The 20,026-nt window shown below is 44.0% G+C and overlaps 1 protein-coding gene across 2 annotated transcripts in view; it reads right to left on the bottom strand.

The window, feature by feature from the left end:
* The window catches only part of NXPH1 (neurexophilin 1), a 175,567-nt gene extending 157,156 nt beyond the window's left edge, over nucleotides 1-18,411 (bottom strand). Inside the window, exons 1-3 of one of the 2 annotated variants that reach the window (XM_032776008.2) lie at nucleotides 18,366-18,411; nucleotides 17,536-17,911; nucleotides 16,616-16,777 (exon numbers count right to left, since the gene is read on the bottom strand). In XM_032776008.2, the coding sequence (XP_032631899.1) occupies nucleotides 16,616-16,669 (54 nt within the window). In that variant the 5' untranslated portion in view covers nucleotides 16,670-16,777; nucleotides 17,536-17,911; nucleotides 18,366-18,411. Of the gene's footprint in view, nucleotides 1-16,615; nucleotides 16,778-17,230; nucleotides 17,380-17,535; nucleotides 17,912-18,365 lie in introns of those variants that run through there. The other variant, XM_032776010.2, reaches the window with a different exon arrangement.
* Nucleotides 18,412-20,026: the final 1,615 nt, after the last annotated feature.

The raw sequence follows: 20,026 nt of genomic DNA, 5'->3' as shown, positions 1-20,026 counted from the left end.
CATGATACAGTGTTAATAAGGACAGGAGATGTTTATAAAATACTGCCATTTGCCCCAAATGAATGCTCAGGAGGACGTGCATGTCTATGGGTGCATCTGGTAGCCCAGCATGTTATTAAAGTTGCCTGACTCTTCTCATCTCAAGACCTTCTTTTCAGTTGCTCATAACTTTGCCAAACTTTAACCATTTGTGCTGAAATTGTCCATGCTGGGTATCTACCTCAGGCTGAATGTTTGTGGAAAATTTCAGCCAAAATAGTTAACAACTAGGCTAGCACAAAACACGTTGTTTGGCAATGTTTAAAAAAAGTACTGATGACCTTTTCTTAGAAAAGCCCTAGTGCACCCAAGCTCTGGAGCAAGGACTTGAAATTTAGCAGGGACCTGTCCTTGTGCCAAGAATGTGCTTTGGCTTTTCCTGTGAAAATCTACCCAACTTTGGGCACATTAAAAACCTTTCAAAAATCTCAGTTTGCACATGCTCAGTACAGACTTCTTAGACTTTGTCAGCTGACATCTCCAAAAATTCTGTGCACACTGAGCATGCTCCAGGCCTTGATAGCTCTACGCATTGCCACCCCCACGCAGTGACTGAGTTTGCTCCCTCCAGCCCAGAGCTGCAGAAGTGAGAACAGAGACCCTGTCTCTCCTGTACCCTCAGTGGACCCTGCTCCTGGTGACCAGACAGTGTGGAGGAGGAAGCTACCAGATTTAAATGCAGAGGAGATAAAAGCCAGACCTGAGAGACTGATAAGGCAGGAGAGTAGAGTAAGACAAGTAGCATGGGAAAGTGATACTGGTATTTGGAGGCTGGCATGAATGAAGAGAGAGGGACTGGGACTGGGTGGACTAGGAGACTGGAGATGGAAGCTGGGAGGGGAAACTGGAACTGGAGGCTGGCATCATTGGAGAGAGAGAAACTTTGACCTGGAGTTGAGAGGAGGGACAGGGATTGGTTGGGCAAGGAGACTATAATTGGAAACCAAGGAACAAGCTAGAGATGGAAACTGAGATACAATGTGGAGCCAGAAGGGATACTGGGACTGGCTGGGCAAAGAGACTAGGAAAGAAGGGGGGAAAAGGAGTGGAGTGGAAGGGGAGACAGATGTGATGAGTCGGGGTTCAGAGGAAGAATTGGGGTTGGATGAACAAAGAAGCTTGGACAAGGAGCCAGGCTCAGACATCTTGTGTTTTTCTATATATAAACACAAAAGATGTCTGGATCCAGAAGCCTTATAAAAATAGATATACTTTCAATTGGGTAAGGTTTCCACTCTGCAGGGCTTGGAATTGAAATCTTACTATAGCTGGGCAGATTATTAATAGTAAACAATGTGTTTGATTAATTTAGCCTATTTTTCTGTCCGTGTACTATCAACTCAAAATGTATTTGATTTCTGCTGATTTATTCATAGGTGTCTAAGAAACACTTTAAGCATGCATATTCCAGCTTCTGGAGCTCTTTGCTGCACCTAATCACAAGTAGTTTTTCTTTATTCATGGGGCGACTGGGCAGCTGTATCACATGTATTGATCCCGCTCCCTGATTGGATGACTTGTGTGGTGAGATCCACTCCCAGCATGGAAGGTTCCTTCCTCCTCTGACCCTGACCACCATTTGATTGCAGGGTGAAATCTTTGGGCCTATGCTGTTTTCTTAGCTCTGGCTAGAGATCAACAAGCACAATGTCAATTTTGGATTCACAACTCCCTCTCGTGTCCATCGCCTGCTGAATAATATCCATTTTCTATGAAAGGACAGATCATGCACCCACACATGCTCACAGCATTAGAACACTGAATAATATTAAAATCATTTCTGTGACTCTGGTCATCATGTGGCAACTAAGGAGGCCAAAGTCGGTGGCTTTGGACCTGGGCATGGCTCAGATTCAGGCAGATGCCTTATTTCTGTGGAAAAAGTAACAACCTCGGTGTCAGTCTCTGCAGCTGGGTATCCTTGGAAGTCTATGGAGCCTTGATATGTCAGTACCTACTGAGATGAATATAGGATGTAAAGAGCCCTCTGACCTTTTCTGTACTCTAGTATTTTCCTCAGAATGTCCCACCATTTCCCTACCAGCCTCTGAGCAGGGCTAGACAAAATGGTGGGTTAAAACAGCTGCATCTTGTTTACACCTGTACTCTCATCATGGTTCCCACAGTTGGACCTGCCTATCGTGCAATGATGGGAAATGTTGAGAAAAAGGCTAGTGTAGACACAGCCTATAGGTAGATACTAGTACTGGGCGGAAAACGTGGTTACAAAATATACCAGTTAATGAGTTTATTTTACCATCATACATTACAAATTTGGCTCCATTAGCGTGGCCCATGCTTGGATGTGCTGTGAGGGGGATTGGTTCAAGGAATCTTTCACAACTTTTGTATGGCCCACATAAAGCTAGGGCACAATTGCAGTGCCTATGGTCCCCAGAATGTAGGAGTTGCTGTCTCTTTACTCCATGGGGTGGTGCACAACACCTCAGAGGTGGTGGGAAACTCACAAGGAGAGTCATGGTGCCATCTCAGTCAGTGTGTGACTCTGAAAGGGACTATGCTGCATCCCACAAAGAAAGGTAGGAGAAAGCCTGCTCCCCCTGCATGCTGGGGCGTATGAAGCAGAATACCTCTGATGCTTAGCCTGTGTGCAATGACATCAGATTACTCCCAAAGCACAGCCATGCCTAATAGGCATAATTGCGCCCAAGATCTATATATTATGAAGTAGGTTTTCAGCTAGGTAATGTCCCTGTTTGCTGGTGCACTTATGCCTCTAATTATCTGAATGCACCTTGCAAGTCAGGAAGTTAGGGAGCTCAAGTGATCAGTCTACACTGAGGGCATAAAAATGGAGGTGCAAATTGTATGAGTGTAAGCTGTGCCATGGGATATCAGATCTCATCTTAGATGAATATGTGAACCTGAGTCCACTAGCTAACAAAGTAGTACCTACTTTTATTATTTTATTATTATTATATTTGTGTTACTGTAGCTCCTAGGGCCATGTTCATGGACCAGGAGCCCACCCAACCTAGAACAAAAAGATGCTTACAATACTTACAATCTAAGTATAACACAAGAGACAACAGATGGATATAGACAGATGGGGGAGTGCAAGGAAACAATGAGACAATATTGATCAGCATCATATGGAGTTGTCTGGCAGCCTAACCATTGTCATGCTTTTTGTAGGCTATTGAGCTAAATCAAACTCTCCACCAGCTGTCAGCAGCATCGATTCATTATGTACAGTTAGGTGTGTTTCACTCATAGTGTTATAACTGTATAAGTTAAGCTCAGAGTGAAAAGACGAAAAGTTAGAGACTGATCCTACAGCCCTCACTCAGGATAAAATTCCATTGAAGCCAATGGCAGCTTTGCCAGTGGAAGGATAAAAAGGACTGGTCACTGAAAGAGGAGTCGTGTGGTAGAACAAAGCTGGGACCTGATTCTGCTACACTCACTACCACATTGATGTGTGCTCTAGCACTCTCCACTCTCATTGACTTCACTGTGAGCTGAGGTTGCTCAACATCTTGTGGGACTGATTTCATAACTGACCACTGCTTAGCATTAGTAACATTTCTAAGCTTTTTCGTTTGTTTTATTACATTTGTTAGAAAGGCCAAAAGGTTCTTTCTTTTTCTTTTCCTTCCAACTCTGACCAAGAATAGCCTTGGGACTTGTTTTGCATTCAGTTGCATGTGACTCTAAAATGACAATGGAACATTGTTCCAAAATGTTCATTCAAAAGTAAAATACTTCTCAAACTAAGGACACAATTCTTCTTCCATAGAAAACAAGACTTCGCTGACTTCAACAGAACAGACTCAGGCCCTAAATCAATATCCTGTGCTAGAATAAGCAAGGTGAAAAATCTAGCCTTTCATGCTCGTCATTCAAACATATGTTTCTTGTGAAAGAAGCAAAAAATCTGCACTGCTCTGCAAAATCTCCACATCAATAGTAATTAAACTTCAAATCTAAAACAGAGAAATGCCACTGTATACTGACCATGCAGGATTTCCTCAGATATGCCGTGGTTTGCATCTTTTTGTAATTTTGTGAAACAAGTAAATGATGGTGCCCCTGATGCTGCATTGCCATATTACATGAAAAGGCAACAGAATAAGCTGTTTGAAAAGTCTGTTTTTGATTTAATTTCAAAGAAGATGAAGATATTTAGCAGCAAATTTCTTAATATGTTGAATAGGCAACCAGATCAGTTCCCAGCTCATAAGTCAGCAATAATGTTTTAGAAAAATAGAAGCTAATTACTCTATATTACTTGTGAATGGAATATATTTGGGATAAGAAGTTATATGCAATGCATAATACATTATTTTAACGGATGCCAGGTCTCATAATTTGGCAATAAATTCAGCAAGATCTGTGGTAAGGATATTCTACAACATTGTAACCTTATTAGATATATAGCAAAAGTGGTGGAATTTTGTTTGGGGTGGGAGAAGAATATATTTTATCTTACCTGTAAAAGTGCAACCCATAGATAGCATTAATTCAATATGGCCACAATTCAGCAAAGCATTTAAGAATCCTTAACATGTGAACAACCCCATCTTTCTCCAAAAAGGCAGATACTTAACTTTAAATATGTTTCAGTTCAAGTACATTATTAAGTGCTTTACTGAATCAAGGCCTGTATCCTTAAAAACCTGTATCTATAGTTGATGTCAGCTCCTGTGGTTAACATATATTCATAGTCCTATGACCGCATAATGTCAAACCCTTCCTCTCTCCAACATGTAATATCTGCAAAGGAATGCAATGCTATAATTTCACCATGTCATAGTTATCTATAAATTGTGGGGATGAAGATAAGTAGCATTCAGACCATCCTTTAACCTAGTCCAGTCACACATTTACACAGTCTCTTTATAAACTGATTATGACAAACTGAAAGACTAAAATGTATCATTATAATCCGCTGTTAGCCTTGAACCGATCTGAAGAAGAGCTCTGTGTAAGCTCAACATCTTGTGTCTCTCACCAACAGACATTGGTTCAATAAAAGATATTACCTCACCCACTTCGTCTCGCTAATAACCTTGGACCAAAATGGCTACAACAAAACTGCATTGAACCCACCCACTAACTTCTCCAGGACATCTGCTGTACTATAGTTCCCCAATGTTATATTTTATTAAAGACACACTGTTTTGTCCATGTTCTGTTATACTTATTCATGTTAAATAGTATCTTACATGATGGAGTGGTCCTATTAGTCAATTAAACTATTATCAGAGTAAGCTGCTATTCAATATCAGTAAGGATATCAGAACCTGACCCCATATAAATGTATAGAGTTTGATTCTGCTACATTTACTAACACTGACTACTGCTTTACTAAGGGCCAGATTGTGAACCCCTTACACTAAAGTCAATGAGACTCCTCATCTGAGTAATTACTTACCAGTGCAAAAAAAATGGTTTACAATCTATACATACCTGAATAGTGTCAATGAAATAAATGGAGTTACTCACACAGACTTTTACACCCTTACAGTAACTGGTATCATACACCATGAGTAGTCCCACTGAAGTAAACGGGACTTCTTCTGGTGTAAAATGCCACTCAATGTGAGTAATTGTCCCAGAATCCCATAGTAAGGTAATATCTAGCAAGAGTGAATGTGGTAGAACTAGGCCCATGGTTTTTAAATGACTAGGAGTTTATTGTGCTATTTACTATGCACAATATGCATAGTCCTATCTCTCTATTTGTTCCGTACCTTAGTTCCAGTGATCTTTAAAGATCATTTAAATCAGCAGTTATATCCTTCATAAAAATATAATATTGTTATGCTATATGTAGTAATATTTCATATAAAACTACCTTGAATGTGTCAATCATTTCCCCCCAAAAATGTTAAAAGAGAACTTTGCTGTATGAGAAAGCGTTCTGTAGCAGCTATTAGTGACACCAAGGATGACTCTAAATTAGTGATAAATTATCAAACTAACACTCTGATTCAAACATCTCAAACTTTAATAGTATATTGCTATTAACTGTGCAGCAATCCTGCATATCCAAGTTATATTATTCCCATTTTAAATACATGGAATCTTTTGCAAAGACCTCAAACACTATTGATGAGATTGTAAATATATATAAAGCAGTCCATTAACTTCATACAAGCATTTTTATATACCTGAAGGCCTATGACATTTCTTGACAAGATAACCTAGCTGAAGAATTGTTTTGCTAAAGTTCATTCATAAATGACTTACAAAAAATGAATATAAAGATAAATATGTTAGACTGGAGTCTAAACACAACAAAAAACTTGCAATGATAAAAAGCTCAACATGATCAGTAAGAGACTAATTCTGCAGCCCTGACTCAGGTAAATTTTTCATTGACTTAAATTGGAATTTTACCTCAGATAATACTGAAGGATCCAGCCTAGTTTTGTCCTATACAAGCTGCCTCTTCAGCACCACTCTAAGTATATATTTTTATTTAATTTTTAATTCTTTCCACTGATTTGCATGCAGCTCCAGGACCAATGCTAAATACATTGTGCCAACTGTGCATTCAAACTCACAGTCAGTGATTAACAATAGAGAGATTGTTTCTGAAGGTTAGAAGCCAATAAATGTTTAACTTCCTTGAAATTGCATCTAGCACAGGTATCTATGGGTATCACTTTGCACATAAACCATGATCCAAAGGCCTTTGGAGTCAATGGAAGGGCTCTCACTAACATCAGTGGGTTTTGAGTCCTGTCCATAATCCCCAGACTTTATAACTAAAAAGTTAAATAATTGGTACATTTTTTTAAATCAAGAAAACTGTACAACATACATAATAAATGCTTCCTTAATTTTCTTTGTGAGCAATCTACATATATATAGCTTTCAAAAGATACTCCGCTTAATATGTTTTATGTAGAGCTCATAGATTGTAATTACAGATGCTCTGAAAGGCATTGTGGTTCCCAGGAATTATGTTACTAGATCATTGCACTCCTGGCATTATGTTGGCAGTCAGCTCTGCTGCTAAAAGGAAGAATGTAGGGATCATTTCCCAGGGAGCTGCAAAGGTTTAAAAAATATACAAATAAATAGTGTGCAGATATATGTATATTATGTGGATTTTAAAAGTTCAACAGAAAATCAGAACGCCCCTCCCTCCAAAACAAAAAAAATACCCCAAGCTTTTATTCTTCAAAAATCTGTGCACTAACTGAGCATGGATGAGAAAGTGAGGTTTGAGGAGAGCAAAGTACTAAAGTTTTTTTCCATTTCATAGGCATCCAGAATACAAAGTAAAACAATATAGTTTCTGTCGTTTCAGAAATCTGTGAATATACAAAGTAGATAATCTCTCCAGGCAGACAGTCAACCAACCATGGAGTAAAAGCAGCAGAGTGGTTCTAAGAGGAGAGGCACCAAACCAACAGGCGCTGGCGAAACTGGACAGGCACGTGTGTTAATTGACAGGGCATATTAACAAAGCCAAGCAGCTGGTAGACAAATTGCCTCACAATACGACAGAGAGGGGAAACAGCTATCGTTTGAAGAGCAAGAGACGGTAGATGGATGCAGTAGACTGAGGAGGATGGGTGCAATGGGCTGAGCAGACGCCCTTACCCGAGACATTTGTCTATGGCTGGATTGTCTGCAAGACACAGACAGTGATGAAGGTGGCATTTTGCAGGCAGAACGATCTCTGCGAATCAGACAATATAGTCCCAGAACCAGGTGTACCAGTTTAATCAAACGGAATTCAGTGGCTCGCTTCTAAGCAAATGCGCGACTGCCTCTGCAGCCAAACGCTTTTTCGTACTTCTAATTGATGCAAACATCAATGCAAGACCGGCCTAAAACTTTCCCCAGCCCAGTCAATTCCCATCACAGCCCGTTACTGAAGGGGCGTCCCATCAGTCATCCAGTTACACCTTTCTTGTCAACTCTGTGTTTTATTGACAACCACCTTTCAGCCCGCAGACCCCGAAAGGACAGCTCTGTCAATAGTAAGTTGGGATTTATGCGATCAGAGGACATAGCTAATGATTATCTCTTACTTAAAGTAGGACTGCAGCTCCTGGGAGCGCCAAACAATCGGTTATTTCATATGTGAGCAAACACTGAAAGTTTCCTAGCGAGCATTATCGCTGCTCTGCTCCAATCTCTAACGACGAAACGATTCAGTTCAAGCAAATGTGTGGTGCTCATAAAAAAAAAAATCAAGTCTTGACTAAACAAAAGAGTGAGTCTGGTTCGGTCCCCAGGAACGTGAGGTGTCTTTGTTAATTAATCACAATGTGGATTTTCTAGATTGTGGTTTCTTTTCTCAACATCAGTAATGTTCCAGGATCCATTTCGGATACATTTAACTTGAACATCTCCGACCCAGGTAGTGCTGAGGGAGACAAGACTGAGGCGCAAATGAAAGCCTGCCTAACAAGATGAGTTACTTTTCCACCGGTCTAATGATGATAAATTCAAGGTTCCCCCCACGTCCTCACCCTGGGCAGTTTAGCCATAGAAAACAACGAGTCTGGCTTGGAATCAGTTAAGAGAGACCGAGTCAGTAATGATAGTAAATATATTGATCTGCTTGCTAAGCCGTTTTCTTTTGTTCCCCGTGGATAATCACTGTCCCCTCTGAAAGCTGGAATGATTAAAAATGTAAAAAGTCTTTTTAGGTGGGATTGTTTTAAGTGACTCGGACAAGGAATTCGTTCCCAATTTGGGAGTCGGGTCCTTTTAGCAGTGATTTAAAAGGCAGGTGTCTCCGTTTAAGTAGCGGGGAGCCTTAAAGAGAAATGTTTTATTCAAGTGGTTTCGCGTAACGTAGCATCGATCGTTAATGAGACACCAATCTCAGCTGTTCGGTCTCTTGGTTTCCGAAGCGAGGAAGAGAGAACTGCACTCTGGAGTCAGACAGAGCTGGAGCGCTGCCCCTTGAAGTCTCCAGTATACAGCAGCTGTCACTATCCGCCAGTAGTTTGCAGCCCCGGAAGCGCGGACTGGTGATAAAGGTGACGACGGGTTCAGTGACAGGGCCGGTGGGGTAGGAGAAGGGAGCTATCCAGGGTGCTGCAGAGCAGGAGGCGTCTAGCTCCACGAACTGGTGGTAGGGTGTTTGGGTAGTCAGAGGTAAGGAGATGAGGGTATCCAGGATCTGTCTAGGGTCCTGAAAAGCACCAGGCATCCAGTCACTCTGGCGCTACGGTGTCTGAGAATAAGTTACCAATAGAGGTGGAGGAAGTCCTGGAGATGTTCTGAAAAGCAATAAGGTTTCTGCCCCAGAAGAGCAGAGTGTGTGTGTTTTAGGGGGGCGGGAGAGGGGTCATTCTGGGTGTGTCCAGGGTACTGACAAGGACGACAAGATTCCACCTCCACCAGCCTTGGTCCCCGGCTGAACTCTGGGCAAGAGGGAAATCCGCGGCTACACGCCACCACCAGTTATTACCAGAGGGGCGGCGCTCTATGAAACCCTCTTTCTGCTCCAAATTACCGCTCCCCGTTCAAAACTAAGGCAGAGCGCTTGGTGCTCTCCTGGAATCCAGCGACTAGCAAACGTTTTATAGACAGCCTGCCCAGGTCACTTTTGTACGTGTGCACATCATTAAGCTTGAAGCTAAAACGTCTGGTCCGCGCTTTCAACTCCTATTTCTGTACGGATGTAAATAACTTCATTGGCGCTATTCAACGTCTCCAAGGAAGGGGGGATAGTTTTCAAATAAAGTAAGTTAATCTTTCATTGAATAAAGTTTTTCCTTGGCTCCAATAAAGAATATGACATCAGGAATAAAAAATAAACAGAAGTGGGAAAGGGTGGGCGGTTATCTCCTCCCGCCCCTTCTTTAATGCCTGCTAAGAATTTCTTTCCATTTGTGCAGATTCCATTGGCCCTGATCCCTGCTGTCAGGAGTTCTTGACTGTGGTTTATAGATCAGTAGGTCACCCCTCTCTGGTAGTCCCCTCCTCCCCCCTCAGTCTCTGCGAGTTGAAAACTGATAGGATGTGCTGAGAGGGAAGAGGTGTTTGGGATCCCTCTTTGAATCACAGAAAACCCAGCAAGATGGATTCTGTGGAAGGAACTCTAATTCTAAGCAGCAATTTTTGTCATTGCAGGTAAACTATATAGAACCGAAAAGCGTCTCACAATGGCCATTTTTATGTATCTTAGGTGACATAAGAGATTTTCTGTCTCCTCCTGGGTTTGAGGAAATTCTAAATTGTCCAAAGAGGCCCTAGGGGGCCGGGGCAGAAAGGGGGAACATTGCTATTGCGAATAATGACAAATATTGTAATGCTATGGATTGTATCCTATAAACACACTAACAATGGCGCGATCCAATACTGCTGTGTTGCAGTGGCTCAACCTAGTCATTTTTGGTTGACCTTCGATTACGCCCACATGTGCAGAAGGGACTTTCTAAAACTAGAATAAAATTTATTCTGTTTGTGACCCCATGTAAAGTACATGGCTGTTGTCTCTGGCCACCTTTTCAGGAATGTGGGTTGTTTTTCCCCTCCAAAGGCAGAGCACTCTATAGAAGTTTGAACAGCCAGCAATCCGCAGGGTTAAACAATAAACTGAGAAATGTGCAGTCCTGCTGAACAGCAAGCAGTTTGCACAGCATTGAGAATCCGCCAATATATATCATATCAATAAAAGCAGCTCTTCGAAAGCTTGCATAGTAATTGAGATCGGAGATCTTTTTTGATGTGGGTTGGCATTTCCTCATATCAATCTGACAGAGCCAACTCAGGAAATTGCTAGTAATATTCATCTGGGGAGCACTTTCATTAAACGTAATTCATTCGACTTTCACAATAAATTGAGTGACATCCTTACAGCAGAACCTTTTTATCCTTGATGAAGTGCTTGCCAAGCTTGGGGGGGGGGGAGTTCTAAGTTATTGTCACATTCCTTAAAGCAGCGTCGTCAACATGTCAATCTGCTGCATAAAGATGCGAAAGACGTATTTACAAAGCACCCAAGAGGTGGTTTAATGCTGACTTACAAGAAGAGCGAGCTGAGTTAAACTAACTGATAAATCACAATCGTATCTTAACAAAATGCAATCGGACGGGCAGAAGCCAAGCCTAGGAAAGGAAGGGTGGGTCATGGAGTCATTTTCTCAAGGCGCTGTTTATTCCGAGCAATTGATTTGCTAACCATCTTCTCCACAATTTCGAATTTACTGGGGAAATTGTCTTGTTATTAATTAAAATGGCTGTTTAAAGGGACGGGGAAATATTAAGGAGCTTAAAATGGATACCTCTAGGTACTGACTTGGCTAATCACACGGAGGCGGGGATATTGGGTTACATTCAGGTGCCTCTCCTAAAAGGCGAAAGCTATTCCAAATTGCTTCCTTCAGCGATTGAAAAGAGTTAGCTGTATGCTAAGAACTATGCAGAAGGAACTTTTAAGTGCAGAGAAACCTCCTTAAACTTCTACCTGCTGCATATGCCTCTTCACAAATTAGGAACTTAAGCCCTGGACAGAATTCACCGTTCTTCGCTTACTAGGAAATCTGCCAACTGCAAGCAATCCAGTTCCCATCGCAATTAGCGTGCAGTGTCTTCCAGGGAGGAGCTATTCTATATAAAGACAGTATTTTCGGTATTTAAACTCCATTTTAAAATGAAAAGAGTCTAGTTCAAGATTGTGTGAACTCACTAAAAAGTATTCCCAATCCTCTGCTCCCCCCCCCCATCAAATAAATCAAAGGCAGAAAATTGCTTATTTGAAAAAGCAATACCCAGGTTCTTTCAGCTCAAAATACCCTTTTGAAAACATTGTTGAGTGGTTATTGCAGGACAATGCTGCCTATTTTTTCTTCCTTCGCAGCCTAGAGAAATGTTTGGAAAAGTAGGACATCAGCACCTATCTTAAAAATCACCCTATTTTCACAGCCACATCTTCTTTCACATTCACAATCGCTTTCATTAAACAGGCAGAAATGACCGCAAACACTGCCACACGTATAGAAATCACAGAAGTACACAAACTCTGTAGTCATTAACTTCATGTTTTCTCCCCCTCCGCAAATAACGTACACCCAGGACAATTTTAAACAGCTGATCTGCACCAGGAAAGCTACACTCGGATAATCGGAAGGCCTCCAAACTTCAATAATGTTGGGGAATGGTTTTAAAAACCCAGTCAAGTACCGAAAGACACTAGTAGTGCATTTTGAAAACCATTTGCAAGCGTAATCATTCCTCACAGTAAATGATTCCTGGGAACCTTTGTCTTGTGAAAACCAGGATCTACTCTCTTTTTTTAAAGTGCCCACATGATAAAAATTCCCATGAAGCAAACTATTTACTAATGTTTTCTTCCAGCTCTGGACCAGAAAATTCTCCCGAAAAGTGGTGCCTGCTTAAGTTAATTTAAATCTTTTGCTATGTAACTTTTAGTATATGGGAAACGCAAAGGCCACCAAAAATAGTGTAAAGCTTAATTTACAAAAAAACACTGAGTAACTTCATTTTAAGCTTGGGAAAGGTGACAATACGTTTCCTTTTCCCAGCAACCTCCCACCGCAACGCTGCTCTTGTATTTAGCACTCCACCAGATACTCTTGACAGATGAGAACTAATCAATGAATATGGGTAACTTTTAGCCAGGGAGTGAAAGAAATGCACCCTGTTCGTTTAATGTAAAACACTGGAAGTTCACAACAAAACAATCGAACGCAGTCTATCCGGATGTGCATTGTGAAAACACATATATAGAAACCTGCGACCAACAGACACTTCGCCTTCACTGTTTTGAGATTTCCGGGAAGAATGTACATCATTCAGCTGCCGAATGACAAAAAGATTATCCAGTAGGAATGGTTTAACTGCTTGCATGCAAACCTTCTAAAAGGTTGATTGTGTGAAATTATGCTTGTCATCTTAATTTATCAAATCAATCGTGTTTCCTTTAACTGCTGCACAGGAATTAAGTTGTTATTCCGTTTGGAATGTAACATTCCCGTGGATGTACTTGCGCCATAATCAGCAATCTCCAGTCATTTGCACTGCTACAATGGATTGCCTTAGCAATTTGTGTGGAAATGGTACGACCCATCTCTTTGGCCCATCCTTGAGAAATAAGTCCAGTTAGGATCTCTTTGCCAAGAACCATGTTTTTCGCCACTTCTACAGCATGTTGCTTCAACCCAGTACAAAGTGTCTGACTAGACTGTGCAGGAATTAAATAATAATAAGCTTTTTATTTAGGAATTATTGTAAAGCTAAAATGTCCTTTTAATATATGTCATTCAAAATTAAGACGTGTTAAGACTCTACAATATATGAGTGTTGTTTTCCTTCTTGAGTTATATTTAGTGCTAGGTCAGGGGCGATTTTCAGTTTTGATGCAGCATTATCAGTTAAAAAAACTTTAATCAGAAAATTGCAACTAGATACTTTCGAATGAACAATGTAAAACTGAGGTTCGCTAGTTAAAATCATGACTAACAGTGTAGCATTGAAATACTTTCTGTAGTGTAATGTGCCTTATATAATACCCTCCAGACTGAAGAAACAGGAAACGTGTGCCCTTAAAGACTAAATCCTTATTCCACCAAAAAGGTACTTTAGGCCAAAGGAAATGCATCTACTGTGCTAATTAAATCTAACCACATCAAGCAGTTCGCCTCTTTGTGCAGAAATACAGTACAAAACAGAGAGAGAAATATATGTCTGTTCAAGTCTGGAGTTATCTCCTTATTAATAAATAAATATAATACTGGGAAACCTTTTTCGCAAGGAAAGTCTCCACATGACATTCCTATTCATTAAGATGTATCTGTATCAGCAGTGACCTCTATAAATTTCATATAAGGCCGGATGGAATATTGGCATATATCTCCACAAAAATAGAACTGCACTTTACAAGATTTCATTGGAAAAAAGCGCGGGGGGAGGCATTGGTTTGAGCTGAAGTCCAGGCTGTCAGATATCTATATTTGTTTAACTTGGTGCATCCCAAGCTTGCTAAGTACACTGTCATTGGATATTGTCTGTTTTATATGTAAGAAGACTCTTTTCCCTAAAGGACCCTACCCCAAAAATCCACCCTGCACTTTAAACTAACTACATGGGAATCTGAACGTATTTGTTTCCACATCCTAAATGGCTGGGGGCTGAACATTTAAATCTTGGTTGTAACTGCTCTGTGCAGTTGTATGAGTTTGTGCAAGGCTTATACATACACACGCATACACACCCAAAGTAGAGGCAAGCACAATGTTGCACCTTGGTGGTTCCTGACGCTGCATTAAAGTTTTAATCAAAACTTCCTGCTTCATTGCTAATATCAGACTGTTATTACATGAGGGCCTAATTCGAACTTTTAAAGCCACTCATCCAGGAGGTTAAATCTATAGCAAGATGTTGGAATACATGTATAAAGATTGAGACTGAAATAAGTATCTGGTTAGAGAGGGAATAGCCTTTGGATTCATTTTTTCTCTGAGTGTTTTGGCAGACGATACAAGCCAGTTGAAAAGTGTCCCCTCCCCCTAAATTGTCTTTTATTCTCTATTTTATTGTATCATATTTTTGCATTGTTTTGAGGGAGACCGGAAAATTGTCTCCTTCACTCTGTAATGCCAAGCCCTGCGAAAAAAAAGGCATTCAGGTAATGAAGTCTGTAACTAAACGGTAATTGAATCAGCATAATTTGCACACTGAATGGTTTTCAAATGCTCCCAGTTTACAATTAAAGGAGAATTAATGCACTTGTTGTTCAGACTGCGGCGCGTTAGAATAAATCCAGCACTGTTGTTGTAATGAGTGCAAAACAGTTTAACTGCCAGCAAACACATTCAAAATTTAGCACAACGTATCGATCTCGCGCCTGGGTTTGATAGATTATTTGCCACATGCTTTTTCATATGCTATAAAATTAACGGAAAGTAGCAACGTTTGCTGCAGATGTGCCGCCAGTCTGTGACGCGAGGAGAGTAAATCGTGTAGGGAACTTTGTGTGTTCGAGTCCTGTCTTTGGTTAGCTGAGCGCACCCGACCACCACGTTGGTATCCCTCTTTTCTATGGTAGTTGTCATGTCTACGTTTTACATCGTATTCTGCCTTCTTCCTTTAATGTTTCTAAGCTTCCAGTCCTGCCTTCTTCTACACCCCGCTGTCTGCCTTGTCCTGAGGGGGAAGGGGACTAGCTGTGGTGGTTTCACTTTTCTAAGCTATGCCTCTTTATTTGCTGCTGTTCATTTGGGGAGCGGGTACGAGCAGGTGCCACACAATAGTGTGCGTTCTCATGTGGGTTGGTTGCCCCTGTGCTCACCTGCTTACCCCCAAGGTGTCCTGGGCTGGGCTGAGACTGACGCGCAGCGCCCTCAGGCGGGCACATGCTGCAAGTGTAGGAAGTAGCGCACAGAAAAGCAGCCCGGAACCCGTTCATTGAACCTGTGACCGGTTAAAGATACCTCTCTTCCCCTTGGCATCTATGTGAACATTAAGTGTGCAGCTATGAAAATGCACTTATATGTTTGCAGCTCTCCCTTATTTCCACTCACCCTGAGCCTAGAAGCAGTTTCAACTGCTTTTCCGACCTGAGGACAGATCCGTAGAGCTTGGTTTGCCCGCTATGCACCAAAGGAGGAAAGGATGCGAACTAAAGACATGCCGTCTGCCCTTGTTCCTTGTGATTATATAGGGAGTAAAGTATGCGTTAAAGGAGATAACACGCCTACTTGTGTTCCTCTGGTAATCTTAAAGGGAATTTGCTACGGAAGTCAATGACACATCATACAGAAAATACTAGCTGTGCTTGTCACTGAGTGTTTACACGACGGTACTGTACTATATTGCAAAATGAATGTCTTCTGTTGTGGTTCAGCGACAGTGATCCCCGTCCGGAAGTGTTTCTAGCAGCAATAACAAGTAGCAAAGAAGAACTTGCCTGCCATACAGAATAAACGATGAAGACACACTGAGAGGGTATTTCAAAGCACGGCATGTTCTGTACCTCCCCGCACACCCTTCAGAGAGAGGGGCACGGGCATATGTGCCCCGGAAAATGTACATTCCCAATATAAAGTCTGATCTTTTATTGCCTTCCTGGAGCTGGGGAAAAGATGTTTGTTTAGAGCCGTTACCTATTTGGGGCGTGTTATAGGCGATCACTTTGATTCCCCGCCTGCTTTATACACTTCCCGAGCGTCCTGCATATCATACACTTGTCCTCTGAACAAATCGGCAACTCTAGAAGCTACACTTCTGTCTGGAGAGAAAGTTACAGACCCCTAGTCCCCCCTCCAAACCACCGGGGGAAAGCTTTCAAAGCGAGGCAGCGCAGACGTTCCCCCTCCTGGTTCGTGTCACAAGCCCCCTGCTAGCAAAGAGTCGCCGGAAGGTGCAGCTGCGGCCCCAGCACAGTCGGTCTGTGAGGGGGGCTGTCCACCCTCCAGGCTTTATAGTCAAACACACAGAGGGGCGTGGGGGCGCAGGGAAATTAAAGCAGAAATAGTTCCGGAACCTGATAAAGTTGTTGGAACCGAGAGATCTCGCTTGAGATCCGAGTGGGATGCCGAGTTTTGTGTTTGTTTGTTTCTATGATGCCCGATTCCCCCTACCCCCCAAAGATAAGAGGTCATCTGAAACTTACCAGGTAGAGAGTAGGCTGCAGCAGAAGCACGGCGTACCAATATACAGCCTGCATCCTCCCAGCTCAAACTTCCACGGCTTTTCCTTCGTTTGCTCTTTGTTCCTTCAAGACCATAGATCCACCTGACATCCACTTTACAGAAGAAGCAGAGCTCTCACCAGCCTAGACAAAAATGAAATTATAGACCCCATGACCACAAGACAAGGTTAGACTTCGAGACAAGGAGGGAAGAGAGGAAGAGGGGCCGCGGGGAGAAGGAGGAGAGGCCGGGGATGGGGGACAAATAACGATTAAAATCGAGTTAATCCAGCGTCAGAGCCAAGTGATCGCATGGTCCGGGGCTGGCTGGCGTGCTGCTGGGGCTGGCGCTCCTGGGAGCTGAGTCCTTTGGCGAGCGAGGTGGCTGGAGCGCACCCTTGCGTGTGCTGGGCAGGAGCCTTTGGTGCCACTGGCTGCCAGACCTGCCTGGCTGTTTTATATCAGGAGGATCCGGGCTCCAGCCGACTGCTAGTTCACTGCCACCGCCACCGCCACGCAGCAGCAGGCTGGAGAAGGGAGGGAAAGGGGGGCAGGAGCTCCCGGGATTAGGGACCTAGGAGGCGCCTCGACGCTTACAATCAGGGCAAACCGATTCGCCTCCCGGAAATCCGACCGGCTCTGTTCAAGCCAAACCGCGCCCGACTGCCCACTTTAAAGAAAGCAGCTGCCTTGACTCTGCCCCTGCTCACTCGTGCCTGGCTTTGCCCCGAGCCGTGCGTGCCGCAGGTCTCCCGAAGACATGTGGCTAAGCGGATGTCCCCCTCCCCACCTAGCCCCCCGGAGGGCCGCATCCTGGGGCAAGCCGGAGCCCCCGCTATGCTCTCTCTATACGTACTGCTGTAGGGTCCGAACGCAGCCAGGGATGCTCCATGTAAACCTACAGTGGCTGGCAGCCTCCTAGGAACCAGGGGTCCCTTTCGCGTCGCCTCTCCATATCGCGCGTAGGTGTCCCGTGGAAACAGGTGCCGCCGTCAATCCAGCGTGCGGGAAGGGAGTCGCCGCTGGCTGGGACCCGACTGGATCCACGTCGCAGGAAACTTACAAGGGGGAGAAGCGAGAGGCTGCCGGGACCGCCAGCTTCAGTCTGGCGGCCAGGCGCCGCGGGCGCCGCGCTGCGAAGCCTTCCTGGCTGTTTGTCTCTGTTAAATGGGACTTGTTGGAGGAGCTGGGGGGGCACGCGACTGTTTAACTCCAGATCAAATCTAGCTGCGAAGACCTGGGCAGATCTCGTCTGAGCCGCGGACTGTCCGAGAGTCCCTGTTGGGGGGAGAGAAAGGCGAGTTTAGCAGCAGCCCATCCGTCCCTCCAACGCGGGCGGCGAATCAGAACCCGCCCCAGGCGCTGTGCCTGGCCCTGCCCTGCCACCAGGGGGCTCTCCCCGGCTCCTCGTTTGCGCCGGGACACGCCGCTGCCCGCCAGCCCCTGTCACTGCATTAGAACCAGGAGACTGTTTGTTCCCCCTTCAGTAGCAATGAATATCCCAGGCCAATAAAGAAGTGTTCAGCCGATGGCTCTATCTCTCTCTCTCTCACACACACACACACACACACACGGCTCGTTCTGTGGCGGCACGGACGGGCTAACAGGTGGTTTACAGGTGCTGGGGGAGCCCGCTGCCAGCCTCTTGGATTTAATGGAGGGTTTCCTCATTAGGGGGCGCAGAGAGCAGCCCCTCGGAGCTGAGCCGGAAAGCCTAGCCCCCGCTATCCACCGTAGTGCTGCTAAGAGGCATTACTTAGGAGCGAGGTCTGGTCGCCCTTGTCTGCTTTCTTCTGTACAGCGATCATCCACTGGGCTTTGTCTTTGAACAACAACAAAAAACCCAGGGTGGGGGCTATTTAAAAATGTCACCCGGGCCTCAGAAATGCGGGAAGGGGCATCGTTTTCTCTGGAGAACCCGAGCGAGCCCTCGCCCTTCTCCAGGTGTGTTGCCAAAGGTAGCGTGCCGAAGCTCTTGATTTATCGTTTGATTCAAGGGAAACAAGAGCCAACCTTTCTGCATGCTCGGCTGGAAAAGCCAGGTTCAGCTGTCCTGCCAGATACCCGCTACTCACCACCCCAGCACGTCCCGCTGATTAATATCGCAACCCGACGACTCCATTCTGATCTGCAAAATATTGTGTAAACTCGGGGCGAGGGGGCTGCGTTTGGAACATGGCCATAACAAGGTGATTTGCGATTAGTGCTTTGAGATGAATGCTGCCAGTAAGGCACAATGTCCATTCCTCAGGATACCCACAGGATGGACGCCTCAAGACGTCTGAGGTCCCTGTTCTAGCATCATCTGTTCCCCGTGTATGTAGGATTCTCGGCTTATTGACCATGAAGCTTGCAGCCTGGAAGAAACCACCCCAATATTCTGTCACTCCAGAAATAGTTTCCATCACAGGGTAGCCCAGGCCTGGCTTGGGTTTCTGGTCTGGAGGCTCTAGATATACATGAATAATGATGAAGAGATTCATTCGACTAGCTAGTTCCCCGGCCACCTTCCCCAACAGGGATGAAATGATAAGAGGGAAACTGTCCCGAGAGATCAATAGCCGCATAATCTTCCTACCCTAAAGTAAACAAATCTGCTGCCCCTTTGGCAACTGGACTAGCACCGCCATTATGCAGCCTACTACTGCAGGAGCGTTATTCCACACACCCCGCCTCTAACCAGTTACTGTTACAAGAACACATCCTAGATCCCCCACCCTTGCCATGGACCAGATTTGGCGCTCTCCCGTTGAGTAGTAACTGACCCTGCAAAGCAATTGCCCTACTTTCAGTAGGGTGACTCACAGAGTAAGATATTATCATTGTGACCAGGGGGGCAGAATCTAGCCCTCTGTCTCTCATTTGCAGGTCTAGGGGGTCATAACAGGGTTTGGCCACAAATTCTGATGTCAGATAACTGGGCACTGATATGTCCAAAGATCACATGTACTAAGACTTACTGTTAAAGGATCTGTTCCCATATCTTAAGTACATGGGAGGTGAGGGAGCTCAGCATCTCCCTGGATCAGACCCCAAGAAAGGGGTTATCTGCCTTAGTGGTCCTGTCTGTACTGTTTGAGCATCTGCCCAGCACTGATGGACATGCCCACATTCTGTCCAGCATTCTTGGGCTCCAAGGAAATCTGAAAGGGGTTCCTCTGAGAGCAAATTCTTTATGTGTGTTAAATTAGGCACATTATGAAGATATTACACTGGAAGCCCCAGTCCCACAGTCCTAACCCAGGTAAAAGCTCAAGGGTGAAATTCTGGTCCCATTGCAACCAATGGCAAAACTCCTATTGACTTCAACAGGGCCAGGACCTCACTCTGAGTGAAATAAATGAAAGTCTTGCCTGAATAAGAAGGGCAGGATCTGGCCCTGGATGCACTTTT

The sequence above is a fragment of the Chelonoidis abingdonii genome, chromosome 2, assembly GCF_003597395.2.
Source record: "Chelonoidis abingdonii isolate Lonesome George chromosome 2, CheloAbing_2.0, whole genome shotgun sequence".
NCBI lineage: Eukaryota > Metazoa > Chordata > Testudines > Testudinidae > Chelonoidis > Chelonoidis abingdonii.
This window is presented reverse-complemented; position numbering and strand designations above follow the sequence as displayed.